This window comes from Kogia breviceps, chromosome 6 (genome assembly GCF_026419965.1).
Source record: "Kogia breviceps isolate mKogBre1 chromosome 6, mKogBre1 haplotype 1, whole genome shotgun sequence".
NCBI classification, from domain to species: domain Eukaryota; kingdom Metazoa; phylum Chordata; class Mammalia; order Artiodactyla; family Physeteridae; genus Kogia; species Kogia breviceps.
In genome coordinates, this window is record NC_081315.1 from 82544151 (window position 1) to 82558717 (window position 14567).

The window sequence follows — 14567 nt, forward strand, 5'->3', positions numbered from 1 at the left end:
CTCAGCTTAAATATTACTTTCACTATGAATCCTTGTCTGCCTAAAGTCCTTTTCTCTTAAGTCCCCCATTCTTTGTTGTCATAGCAATTATCCCAATTTGTTATTATGAATTTCTTGTTTAAGCTCTGCCCCACACACACCACAACTACATTGTGCATTTCCTGTGGGCAGGAATCATGTTTATTTTGCTCACCACCTAACCTTGGTTCTCAGCACTATGCCTGGTATATGGTTGGAGCTTAGTTAACACTTTTCAGGAAATGAATTTCAAAATTTGTTTAAAACACTTTCAGGGCTTCCCTGGTGGCACAGTGGTTGAGAGTCCGCCTGCCGATGCAGGGGACACGGGTTCGTGCCCCGGTCCGGGAAGATCCCACATGCCGCGGAGCGGCTGGGCCCGTGAGCCATGGCCGCTGAGCCTGCGCGTCCGGAGCCTGTGCTCCGCAACGGGAGAGGCCACAACAGTGAGAGGCCCGCGTACCGCAAAAACAAACAAACAAACAAAAAAACCCACTTTCACACATTAATGATTATTTTCACCATTAATGCTTATTTTTAGTGTTTACACTGAAGTGAACTTATAAGTGAGTGACAGCAAAGCATCCCAAATAATTATTTTCGTATCTTAAACCATTTGACTGAGCCTATCCTAGCCTTCATTCAGTTTCCCATTAGAATAAAATAAATTTTGAATATCATTTTTTAAAATATTTCTTAGGAGAGGAAAAGAGAGCCTTCTACTCCACAATAAATAACTTCAATTCCTCACTTAGTGTCCCACTTGGTAAAAAATAAGGCCAAGGACTTTTTTATAACAGTACTGGGATGTAAAAATTTAAAAAGCCCTTCTGCCCTTGACCTTTATAAAAAACAAAAACAAGTGTAGGTCTATTCTTACATGGTCTCCTAATGGGCTATTTAGGAATAGAAGGGTGGGGTACATCCCTAACTTCTAAGGTTGACCAGGAGGCCGAGCTGCCTCCTACAATGGCTGTAACTGTCACAGTCAGAATGCAGAGCCGTGGAAACATGGAGCTTTCGCAGCCTAACCAATATTTTATCCTTAAGGTCCCAGCATAAATAAAAGGATACAGTTTTGCAGATAGTATAAGTTTAGTGAGAAAAGGTGTCAGCCAAGATATTCCTTAGGTGAATGTTTTATGACTACATCACCTTGTTTTTTTCCCCTTATGCCAAAGATAATTCCCTGAGATTCAATGGCCACCCCATCAGGGTTAGCTACATGAAGACATCTCTTTGGGATTATTGTTTTCAACACTGCAAACATGGAATTTTACCACAGCAGAGCTGAACTCCATGACATCATTCTTCTTTGCAAAGAGAGATATAACATCTCCCCATGTCCAGGCAGAAGTCTTTCCAATATTCCATCATTCTTTTTATAAGGACTATTTTTTTTCAAGGACTATTTTTTTTCCTGTATCTTCTAGTAAGCCTCTAATTTAGGCTATTTTTATATTTCTCAGTTACTTAAAAATAAAGTTCTGTTGTCCTTTCCTTTCCTCATTTGACTGCACTGAAGTCCTCCTTTTTCCCACTCTACCCTCCCCCCCACAAAAAGATCCTATCTGATACCTTTCCTTTGCTTCAAAAGTAAACACACACACATCCTTAGGAACAAATGAGGGGAAATATTATACCATTGTATTGCACAGTTTTCTAAATCACAGAAGAGTGAACTGGGCTTCAAAAAAATTTAAAAATCTAGCTCCAATGGAAGTAGTTTAGTCAAAAATCCACCAATGTTAAAAAAAAAAAAAAGTTGTGATATCGCTATTAAAGTAGAAAAAAAAAATCAACCAGTGTTAAGCGATTCAGTCCTTAACCATGAAAATAAAGGCCGAAATGACTAGGGTTAGACTGGAATGTAGGTGACAGGGACGCCGACTACAGCCAAGATTCCCAGAGGTCACAGAGCTACTTTGTTTAGACCGTTCAGTTCTTCAGGATGGGACCGGGATACCTACAGGAGAGGCCGCCAATCTCCTCTCTTGGAAGGACCTGCCTCTTGGCTGAACTCAAGAACAAAACTGTTCCCAGGTGAGCTCCTGTCCAAACAGGAGAACTCTCAGGTAAGAGTGAAGGAGCTGTGGCAAAGGCCTCAGACAGATGTGCCGACAGCGCTTAAACACATCAGCATGGGGAAGAGACAGCCCTTTGCACCCATAGCCTTTTGTGTTTTGGCGCACAAGACAGATCACACAGGTAGTAGGTCTTTACTCAAACTCTCTGGGGAAGGTAAAGTATGGAATAATACACCTACTCAACTTCTCCATTAGAAAATGCTAAAGCACACGTGAACTATGCATTTATGCATCCCCATATGGAACAGCCATATATACAGGTAAAACTAACAAGAGAACCATAGTCCCTAATATCATAAACATAAAATATTCTAGAATATCTGTCCTCTTAAGTAATCGTATGTTAAGGAATCAGCAAGTTTTTTAAAAATTTTTTAAACTAATTACTTACTTATTGGCCGTTTGCCCTAATAAAACTTCAATGGAGTGACTGGGAGCTGTAACAACAGGAGACAGAAACCAGATTCTAGCAACCCTGAACTACAGACAATGCCATTGCCCAGTTCCGCCTTAGCAAAGTGAGGTGTGAAGGCAGCCAGCAAAGGTGCAGAGCCTGAGGGCCTTGGGAGAGCCACCTACCTGGTGTCCCACCCCTCCCCCAGCCAATGTAAGGTCTGTCCCAGTGAGGACAGCCCCTCAGTCCTGGCAGCAGAAAGGTACAAACTGTGAAGAAAAACAAACTAGGGAGCCATAGCTTCTGAAATCCACATCATGACTCAGAAAAAAGGCAGGGGTGGGGGGAACCTCTGCACAGTCAGAGGGACAGAAAGCTCAGTCCTTACAGAAATTTTCACACATGGTCCTAAATGTAGGAAGCACTATAAGGGATATGATCCTGCAATCTCCCTCCTGGATATATATCTGGAGAAAAACATAATTCAAAAAGACACATGCACCCCAATGTTCGTAGAAGCACTGTTTACGATAGTCAAGACATGGAAGCAACCTAAATGTCCATCAACAGATGAACAGATAAAGAAGATGTGGTGCATATATACAATGGAATATTACTCAGCCATAAAAAAGAATGAAATAATGCCATTTGCAGCAACATGGATGGACCTAGAGATTATCATACTAAGTGAAGTAAGTCAGAGAAAGACAAATATCATATGATATCGCTTATATGTGGAATCTAATAAAAGGATACAGATGAACTTATTTACAAAACAGAAATAGACTCACAGACATAGAAAACAAACTTATGGTTACCAAAAAGGGGGGGGAGAGGGATAAATTAGGAGTTTGGGATGAAAATATACACACTACTATGTTTAAAATAGATAACCAACCAGGATCTACTGTATAGCACAGGGAACTATACTCAATATCTTGTAAAAACCTATAATGGAAGAGGATGTAAAATATATACATATATGTATAACTGAATTGCTTTACTGTACACCTGAAACAAATACAACATTGTAAATCAACTATATTTCAATAAAAATTTTAAATAAAAAGGTAACAAGGGCTTCCAAGTTAGACAGCCTGGGTTTCGAATCCTGACTCTAACCAGTACTTCCTGACTAGGTGACCCTGAGCAAGTCTCCTAATTCCTGGAAGCCACAATGTCTTCAGCTGTAAATTTTGGATATCTGGGTACATATATTTGTAGAAGTTAGGAAAGGATGCTTTCGATTAAAGTCCTAGTTTTGTGACTTTGGGGAAGATATCTTCTCACCTGTAAATGGGGATAATTAACAGTACTTACTTATAAGGGATTAATGAGTTTTTCACCCTGTGCCTGACACATACTCAGTAAATATCAGCTATTATCATCATGAGCACTGGTTTCATCACCATCCTTATCATTATCATGTTACCCCTAGCTATGACACTTTTAAGTTTCAGGATAGTCCAAAGCAAAAAGAGAAGTTTCCAGGCCAATTTCCAGGAGCTGCCTGGTCCCACCTAGCACCAACTGCCACTTACAGAATCCCCGGCCAGATGTCCACATCATGGCTCCATTGTCATACATCAATAGAGAACCGGGGACCCAGAGATCCAGTTGCTGGGGACACACACCCCACTCTACCGCCCTCTTGGTGGCTGGAGCTTGCCTGATGCAAACTTGGTTTCCAGGGAGATGCTGGGGCCAGAAGAGCCAGCCCTACCTCCCACTCCACTTCCCCTTTCCCCAAATCTGTGGGACCTCACTGTTCTCCTACCACGTGACAGCATTGTGTCATAGCAGCCCTTGTATACAAACAAGCCAGACTATTTAAATGTCACTGTGAGAAGGATGCTGCCTGCTCTCATTTCCATATCTATTCAGACCACCACTCCTTTCTTGAGCTGGCCAGAAAAGTTTTTCTTCCTCTTCTCTAGCTCTCCATGCAGAGTAGAGAACCATATGCAAAGTTAAATCTCTGTTGCAGTAAAATGATGTAAGAGTCATCAAGTCCTGACAGAGAAGGAGAATTCGAATGACTGTATAACTCATGGCATATGTTCATTCATCATTACATGGCAAATGTCGTATGTTCCTGGCCACCAAATGCTACATTCTCTCAAAGGCTACAGATAAATTCTCTCAACTGCCAAACAATACAACAGCTTTCAGTCTTGGAGAGCTAAGGTACCCTCGGTGCTTTTCATCTTCAAAAGCAGGTCCCAGTTGAATAAGAAAACAATTCTATGTGAGCAGGGGGAGATGACCCCAAATGATGACCTGATCCATCCCAGTACTAGTTCCCACTCATGTGAAATACGGATTAGGTCACAAATGAGATTATATGCAGCACCAAGCCCCACAGGCATGACATGATTAAAGTTAAAGGAGTCCAGAAACGTCTCAAGTTGAGAAGTAAGCCTGAGTTGGGTTGAAATTTCCAACCCCTCCCTAAAGGCCTGGCAACTTGCTCCAAATCACAACTGAAACTGAGTTGAAGTGACATCTGTTTCTCCAGAAAGTGTTTGGCATTGCAGAGAACTACAGATTAGAACAGATAAACACTCTTGTGGGTGGAGAAGCAAAGGGGAGAGGGGAGACCAAGAAAATTAGAATCATCTACCTGCTAACATAGTCTTGTAACTCAATAACTACCATCACGGGGGGCGCGTGGGGGGGAGGGAAAGAGGAAAAAGAAGGGAGGAAGGAAAATAAATGGGGGACTTCTTCTTCTACAGGGAGTGTTGAGACAACGTCAATGAACAAAACACTGCTACACTGGAGTTGAATATTCAGACAACCACCATTTGTTTAACGATTTAATGTTGGATTGTGTGCAAGAAGAGAGGAATTGAGCATTCTGCTTGGAGTCTGGTTAACAAAGACTATGCGTTAAACTTAAATAGTCAACACAGTATTGAGAAATAATTTTCTAAACCTTAATGGACTACCAGGATCATCTTATCAGTTGGTATTACTGGTTTTCCTCTGATGCCTAAATCTCTTTTAACTCAAGTCAGAATAACACACAACACCTACTTAACTTCTAGTCCAGGTATCTGAAGCTAATAAGGTAAGACAACAGAATTAGGTCAGTAGACAACTGAATTATATGTTTTACACTAAAAAACTCAAGGTTCTGAAGATTTTCTTCCAAAATCAGCTGTAGCTGTTATTAACAACAATAGAAACAACAATCATAGCAATAACAGTATTAATAAAGATAGCAGTGGTAATAGTAGCGGTACTATAGTAGTAATGGTAGTAGTGATATTAATAGCAGTAGTAATATAATGGTAATAATAATAATGACCACTACTTATGCGGCACTTCCTAAATGCTGCATACTATTCTAAGCATCTTAAATGTATTAACTTATTTCATTCTCATAGCACTCCTTCGAGGTAGGTAAGCTACTATTAGTACCCCTGCTTTACAGATGCTTTGAACAATATCTCTTTGTTATTTTTGTTGTTAACGACTAGCGCTAGCTTTCAAAGAAACTATTTAGAACCAAAAGGAGAGGAAACACAGCCTGTCCAATGTCACACAGCTAGAAGGCAATACACCTGGGATTCCAACCCAGGCTGCCCAGCCCCAAAGCTTGACCTCTAACCGCTGTGCTGCACTCACTGCCCCTTTGCTTTGGAAGGCCTTCTAGAAAAGGAATGTGGAAGGAAATTAGGCCCCTGCCTGCTGGTAGCCAGAGTTAATATGTGAAGTCTGCTGTTTCCTTCAGGAGTCTCCCCAAAGCCACATTAAGACACGTAGCCTGCTCCGACGGCTATAAAAAGTCGCTGGAAGTGTTATGGAACTGTTCCCACCTGGCCTGTGACCTCTGTCAGGGCTTTCACCTTTGCCAGCCAAGGCAGAAGCTGGGGGTGGGGTGAGATGGGGGCATGGTTCCCAGGCCACCGTTTCCTGTCCAGTAACACAGCCCTCAAACAGCCGAGACTGCAGGCCGAGGGAAATTCCTCACTAACAAGTTATCTCCTGGAGCTTGTTCCCTGAGCCTTTATTAAGAATGAACAGTTTTCTCACCAATCCATGACTCAACGAAGACCAGGGACTGAAGAGGAGAGAAAAACTACAAAGTTTGTTTATTAACCTGCTGCACCCAAGGGAACATTTTTCTGAAAGGGTGAAATTCCTGACTACTCAAAAGAAAAAGGGGAAAAAAAAGGCTGTGGGAAATTTAATCACCAACTCAACAAAAGTGAAAAACAAAGCCCTACCAATGAGGATGTTGCCGAAGACAACGGGGCCCCTAAAGGAGATGCAATTGTCTCGAGATAACAGTCCCCCAGGGAACTCGGCTCGCACTAAGTACTACATTATTGCTATATTAGCCGAGGAATCTTTGTTCACTGGGCAACTGCGCGCAGAACCATCTGTTACTGCTCCTGGGTTCCCCCGGTTTGCAGACGCGGCATTTACATTTCAAGAGGAATCTCCGGGAAGGAAGAGGGACGGTCTCTATCTCTCCCCGGAGCAAACACCTTTTTATACAGCCTGGGAGGGGAAGCTCTCCTTTCCGTGAAACCCAACTCCGCGATTGAAAGGAGATAGGCCGCTTCAATAATGCACACGCACAGCGCCACGACTGCTTCGTCCTAAAGCCACGCACTGCCCGTTACGGCTTTCACATTCTCAAATTGGTAGATCTGGTAAAGCATCAAGAACAATGCCCAACTGTCTATAGGGCCCAATGGGGCTCTGCTTTCTTAAGGAAGCCCTTCTTGTTTTTAAACCTGTGGAACCAGGACAAAAACTGATATTCTGCACTGCATAATATTTAGCTTGAAATATACCACCACTTAAAAACAGACTGTGACCTGGGCTGAAGAAGATGTTTTAGATCATAATCTAAGTGGGGGCTAGAGTACTACATACCTAGGTGAAAATTCATGGAGGTGTGCACTTGAGATGTGTGCACTTTCCTGTGTGCAACTGATCCCACAACACATTTTTTAAAAGTATAGTATGTATGCCCGTGTTACTTACAATTAAGGAAATAGGGAATAAACCGCTTGCCTTCAAGAATCATAAAGTGCCCTGCTCTTATACCCTCCCCTCCTCACCATCCACATCCAAAATCTCTCCTGAGAATTTTAAAGTTCGAGAACATGAAAAACACAGCTCTCCAACTCTCAGCCAAGCCAGTGACTACAAATGCTTCCTGTATGTCCTGTGAGCCCAAGTATGCAGCACAGAGAAAGCACCTGTCACAGCCCAAGCCGTGCCAGCCACATCTCACAAATAAAAAGCCAAGGTATTTTTCTCATATGCTCATTAGCCATCAAATTATGAGAGACACGACTGGGGCTTTTAGCAATAGAGCCTCGAGTTTATTCTTCTGTTTCTTTAACCCTATTTTTAAATAGATCTTTCTAAACTCTGTCTGACACTCTTGCTTGTATGAAGCAGGTTAACCCTGTAAGGTGCAGGCCTGTGGCTGGAGCATTAGAGCAGCATTAAGTGAGGGTGGTTTCTCCAGGCATCTCAGCAGATTTAAATCTGTACCATCGTAGCTCTGTTACCCCAGCAGCATCAAGGGTGTCACTAAGTGACAGTCTGAGTACTAACAGGCTTCACCATTGCTGGATCATGACTTAGCGGTACATTTCTTCCTTTGAACTACCGGGGAGGGAGAGCTGCCTGTCCCTGAGGAAAAGAGGGTCAAATTCGCCTTCCACTAAGCCTCAAGAAAGGCCGCCAGCCGCAAAACAGAGGCTCACTGCACGGATCATAAGGGGTCACCTTTCCCCGCTCGCACCCTCCTAGCGTCCTGACCCCCGCAGACACTTCATTTCGGGAGCGCAGGGCCACCAACTGCATCTACAGATAAACATCGAGAATCAGGATCGCCCAGCGAGCGCTTCCTGGACTGAGCCGAGAGCTCCAGTGATTTCCCTGGCCTGCCACCTAGTCATTTAAGAAGTGAAATATGCCAACGGGGCCGGGTACCCAGCACCTGGGAGCCCGTCCCACCGCCTCTGCGATGGAGTGGGAGCTACCAATGGCTGGGCAACGTCTCTGCGGATGGCGCATTCGCAGGTGGGTCTTGCAGGCTCCCCGGCCCTCTGCGCTGTGCCAGCCTCACACCTGACCCGGTGCCAGGAATACAGCCAGAGGCTCCGGTGGGTATATGCGCTTCCGTGGAGACACGCACAACTCCGCTCCGGAAGGGCGGGAAGGGGGAGCCAACGGGCGGAGGTAGGACTGGGAGCAGGACCCCCGACATGCTGAGTCGGCAAGGACTCCGGGGGCTCGCGCATAATGAGGCTTTGCGGCGCTTCTGCTCGCACTGCGCTTCCTTTGGCAGCGCCTGGAAGCGGCAGGAGCTGAGATTTGCGCGGCTGGCGGGCAGGAGGGATGGAGGCTCAGGGGACCGCTTCCTGCCCCCCACACGCACAGCTAGACCGCAGTGTCCCCCCTTCGCGCCCACCCTCACCCGAGACGCCAGTGCCAAAGCGTCAGGGGGTCGCAGCTCGCTCGAGGCCCTGACGGGTGCCCAGGAGCAGCTGGCAAAAGAAAGTGGGGGGAGGCGAGGCTGGACCTGTCGTCAGTGTGTGTGCGGGTCGGTGGCTCCGGGCTGCCTCTGCAAAGCCCCCCGCCAGCCGCGGGCACCTACCTCGATCCACTTCTGCGCCTCGAAGAAGGCGGGCTCGGGGGGCGGCTCAGGCTGCAGGGGCTGAAGAGCTTCCAGACCGAGAGCGGCACAAGCCATTTGCGAAACCCCGCGTCCACTCAAGCGCTGGGCCGCCGGGATGAGGACGGCCGCCGCCGCCGCCGCCGCCGCAGGAGCGCGCTCCCCGCCCCTTCCCGCCCGCCCGCTCTCCTCCCCTGCCCACCCCTCCCCCGCGCGGCGCAGGTCCCAGAGGAGAGCCGCGCTGCCGCCGAGGACGCCGCCGCAGCTGTTCCCAGCGCCGCCCGGCTCGGCCGCGCCGTGAGTCCCCGCGGGAGCGAGCGCGGAGGCGCCAAGAGCTCCCGCCCTCCCCACCTCCTCTGCCCGCTCCACCCACCCCCTCCGGGGCGGGGGTGTCAGCCTACAACTAAAAATAACCGAGAGTGAGCACTGGGTGGCTCCCTGCCTGCCCACGACGCGACTGGGAGAGGGACTCGGGCAGCCGCCCCGCACGTCCCCGCGCCGCGCTGCGCCGGCTGCGGAGGGGCGAGCCGCACGTGGGAGAGCGCGGCGAGCCGGGCGCACGCGTCCCGGGGGAGCCCGCGGTGCCGCAGCCTAGCAGTGGCCGCCCGCACCTGCTGTCCCCAACTCACGGCCGCAGAACTGGGGGGCGAGAGGCGCAGCCCTCTGACCCGATGCCAGGGATGTTCAGTCACCTGATCTTTTTGTAAGAAAAAAAAAAAAAAAGATAAACGACCCTTATAAACTTTTTTCTCTGCGGGCAAGCTACCTGTGTCCCAGTCTGTTGATTGATTTAACTCATCTTTATTGTACACCTACTATGCGCTGGGGACACAGATATGAAAAAAGGGAAGGGAAGAGAAGAACTGGAAAATCCAGCCCTCAAAATAATTACATTCTTGAGGGAATGGGGTAAAACAAAAGAAGGTAATGGTGGAGAGTGATATATGCTAAGAAGATGAAAGAGGAGAAAAGATCAGCTATGACCTGGGAAGAGAGTATTGGCTAACTTTGTACTGCCTCTCCACCTTCACCTGGGAGGCTGGCCTGTGAGTCCAGGTTCTGGTGATGGGAGGGAGGCAGGAGGTCAGCAGGCTGGAGGAGAGGGAAGTGGGGGTATTTTTGCTGCCTCTTCTGCAAAAGGCTGGGGGATTGGCAGCACCACTCCGCCAAGGCTGCCAGTCTGTCTGGGGCCTCTCCTTGGGTTCTCTGAAGGTTCCCGGTCTCCTCTTGTGCCACCCGACTTCCCCAGGCCCAGTGGGGGTAAAGCCTTCCCCATCCTCTTCTGGTTTCCGGCCTGCCCACTCCCTGCTAATGGTCTCCTAATAAACCCTTCTCAGCCACCTTTATGTGAGCACGCCTGCTGTTTTTCCTGAGAGCCCAAATGATGATCAAGGAAGGTTTTCCTGACAAGATGACGTGATGAGGTGACATGAATGAGGAAGGTGTTAATCATGCAGAAATCTGGAGAAACATTTCCAGATGGGTGCAAAGGCCTCGAGGTAGAAGTAAGCTTGGTAGGGCTCATGGAACCCACAGAAAGCCAGCGTTACTGGAGTGTGGTGAGCAAAGAATCAGGTGGGAATGATAGCATGGGAGAGACAGGTGAGATGGGGGGTGCCAGACCACAGTGGGCAGGGCAAGAAGTCCATGGGTGCCTCAGCAGCTAAGTCTCTTTCCTGTTCAGAGTCCAAGTTTAGCCTTTGTCTAATTCTGCTGCTATAATGGGAGAATGGAACAAAAAGCAGGCCTGAAATTCCACTATTACTGGCTTTGGAGTCAGACAGGCTTTAGTTTATTTACTTTTAAAACACTTACATGGCACTTGAATTGTGCCAGGCACTGTTTTAAGTGCATTACAAATAATTGACTAACTCATTCCCTATTTCAACCATGTAAGATACACTATTACCATCCCTATGAAAAAACCAGGGGACTGAGAGGGGTGTCACACAGCTGGTGAGCAGTGAAACCCTGATTCAAGCTCAGACAGCCTGGCGCCAGATCTGCTCTTAACCGCACACCAAGCTGCCTTACTAGTCCCAGGCCAGACTCTGCCGCTTACAGTATGTGCCTCAGTTTCCTCATCTCAAATGAGGTTGAAATGGCAACATTTCAGCACATCACTGTGGGAGCAAACAGGAGCTCTGAATGTGAAAGGACCAAAACTGGGCCTGGCATATAATTACTGCTCAGTACAAGCCAGCTGAGCTTCCCTCCTGTCCTGCCTTCCAGAAAGGAAGAGAGGGAGGAGAAGTTATAAAGAAGAGTGAAGAAGGCAAGCAGAGGAAAAGGGTTAGTAAAATATAGTCAGCAGATGACCTTGTCTCCATGAAGAAACATGGTAAAGTAAAATAATTCACAAAATGATGCAGCACACTGACACGAGATGCCACTTTGGGCTGATTCCACTGCGTGCAGTGACTAGGAGTAGGGGAAGCCTGGTGACCCAAATGACATATCTGCAGCCATTTGAAAACGAGCATAAAAGTTAAATCCACCATATCTCTGAAGTATCTGCTATCAAAATTGGCATTTGTACTAAAGCCTATTTTTTTCTTTCAGTACTTTTTAAGTGTTTTAAGGTTTATGATCACAAGGTGACATCTGCTTTTTCCTGAACTCTGCTACCAATAACAAATTCACATGTTACCGAAGACCTAAAGACTTAAATCCATAATAGAGTTCAAACCTAGCGTCATTATCAATAACATATACAAATCATTGTTAAGCACCTACTATATGTAAGAGATTGTACTAGCATCAGAAGAATCCACAAAGGGACACACAGAATTTTCATTTCTGTATAGTCTAGTTTTCATATATAAAAGTAATGCCTGTTGGAAAAAATCTGAAAAATATAATGAAGAAAACTAATCTGGAAGAAACCCTATAATTCAGAGATCATCATCACTATTTGGGATGTGTGAAACAACATTTTTATTAGGAAAAAAACTATAAGACAATATATAGTAAATGCCAAATGAGGGATATAATGTATTCAAAGAGCATAGATTTTTTGGCAACAGATTTCTTAAGATATCCTTCACATACCATACAATCCACCCGCTTAGACTGTCTATAGTTCAGTGTTTTTCAGTATATTCAGAGTTGTGCAACCATCACCACATTAATTTTGGAACATTAATCCCTCCAAAAAGGAAACCTCATACTCTGTAGCAGTTATCCCCCTAACCTCGCATGCCCCCAAGCCCTGGCAACCACTAATCTACTTTCTGTCTCTATAAATTTGACTATTCTGGACATCTCATATAAATGAGATCATACAAGGTGTGGTCCTTTGTGTGTGGCTTCTCTCACTTGGCAGAATGTTTTCAAGGTTCATCCATGTTACAGCATGTATCAGTACTTCATTCCTTTCTATGGACAAATAACATGCCACTGTATGGCTATACCATATTTTGTATATCATTCATCAGTTGATAGGGTCTTGGGTTGTTTCCACTTTTTGGTTATTATGAATAATGCTTCTCTAAACGTTCATGTACAAGTTTCTGTGTGGCCATATGTTTTGGTTTCTCTTGGGCATATGCCAAGAAATAGAATTGCTGGGTTATTTGATAACTCTGTTTAAATTTTTTGATAAACTACCGTTTTCCAAAGTATTGATAGCTACACCGTCTTACATTCCCACCAGCAGTATAAAAGGGTTCCAATTTCTCCACCTCCTTGCTAACACTTGTCATTTTCCAACTTTTTGATTACAGATATCCTAGAGGGTGTGAAGTGATATCTCCTTGTGGTTTTACTTTGCATTTCTCTGATGACTAATGATGTTAAGCATCTTTTCATGTACATAATGGCCATTTGGACATCTTCTTGGGAGAAAAGTCTATTCAGATTTTTGCCCATTTTTAAATTGTCGTTTCTCTTTTTACTATTGAGTTATGAATTCTTTATATATTCTAGGTAGGAGTCACTTATCAGATATATGATTTGCAAATATTTTCTCCATTCTGTGGGTTAACGTTTCACTTTCTCCTGTCCTTTGAAACACAAAAGTTTTTAATTTTGACAAAGTCTAATGAATCTGTTTTTTTCTTTTGTTGTTTGTGCTTTTAGTGTCATATCTAAGGAGGCGTCACCTAATCCAAGGTCGTGAAGATTTATGCCTGTGTTTTCTTCTAAGTTTTATAGTTGTCATTCTTACATTTAGATACTTAATCCGTATTTCGTTATTTTTATAAAAGCATGGGTTTTGAGGTCAAACTTAGTGTGACAGTCTGGGTCTTCTGAGAAACAGACACCAAGATGGAATTAAAGGTGCAAGGATTTTATTAGGGAAATGACTGTAAGGGGAAATGCTGGGAAAGCAATCAGAGCACAATGCAAGTCTGACCTGAGTGAAGAGAGGAAAAGGAAAGTCAGGTAGAAACCTTGTTGTAGGCTGCCTTTCAGTCCAAGGAAGGTTCAGCGAGGCCATCAGAAGGTCCGTGAACCAAAGTCAGCTACCAGAAGAGTCCTGGGTCTCCTAGAAACAAGCCTGCCTTGGTATTCCTGCTGTATCCCTGCCGTATTTAGTAACTGGCTGGGGGCAGCCCAGTGGGAAATGCTGTTCAATGCAAACATGGCAATGGATTTCAGAGCACAACTGCTGGGGCCCTTGGTCAATTCAGCTCCCTGAAGGGCGCATTTCATAGATGCCACATGTTACGTAAGTGAAAATGTTATTTAACCTCTCTGAGTCTCCGTTTTCTTGATTAAGAAGCACCTGTTTCCTTGCCTGGGACTTAGAAATCAGGGTAATAATAGTTTTGATGATATTATGTATATTTAAATATATATCTATTAATATATATAATGCAATAAATCAATTGGATAAAGACTAACTCTAAATTTCATTGTGTGTGTGTAATACTTTGAAGAATTATGGTTGGTGGTAAACAAATGTACTAAACTTCTCATCCTCCAAGATCTGACTTAAATGTCACCTTTTTGATGACTTCGTTAGCAACCATGTCAAAACTAGTCATCTCTTCTTCTGTGTTCCCATAAAGTAGTGATTCTCAACATAACAAAGTAGGTATGAGAATCTTTAGGAAGGGTTTTGAAAAATAGTCCAAATTCATCAGTTTGATTTTTTAAAATAACGTGAATAACAATTTTAATTTCCCAGACTATGACAGACTAACTTTCCTGTTATAAAACTCATATAAATGCCACACAAAATATTTTTTTTAATTTTTTACATGAATAGCCGAACTCAAAAGAAACTCCTAGGAAGGCAAAATGGAGAAGAAACATAAAACTAGAGCAGTGAGCTTATGAATTGACCCTCAACTGCCCTGTAGAGAGACCTAGTGAACAGTGGCCTCTAGACTCAGAAACCTAGGGCTAGGGTTTTAGTCCTAGAAGTCGAGGCCCTGGGCCAGTGCCACGTGAAGAAATGAAACTGAGC

General features: G+C 44.8%; 1 protein-coding gene across 14 annotated transcripts in view; it reads right to left on the bottom strand.

Annotated features, from left to right (window-relative positions):
• LIMCH1 (LIM and calponin homology domains 1) overlaps positions 1–9322 on the bottom strand; it is a 349588-nt gene extending 340266 nt beyond the window's left edge. For 6 of the 14 annotated variants that reach the window (XM_059067026.2, XM_067036161.1, XM_067036160.1 and 3 more), the window contains exon 1: positions 9134–9322. In XM_059067026.2, coding sequence (XP_058923009.1) covers positions 9134–9229 — 96 coding nt within the window. In that variant the 5' untranslated portion in view covers positions 9230–9322. The remainder of the gene's footprint in view (positions 1–9133) is intronic. The other 8 variants (XM_067036168.1, XM_059067022.2, XM_067036162.1 and 5 more) reach the window with 4 other exon arrangements.
• Between the last annotated feature and the right edge of the window lie 5245 nt (positions 9323–14567).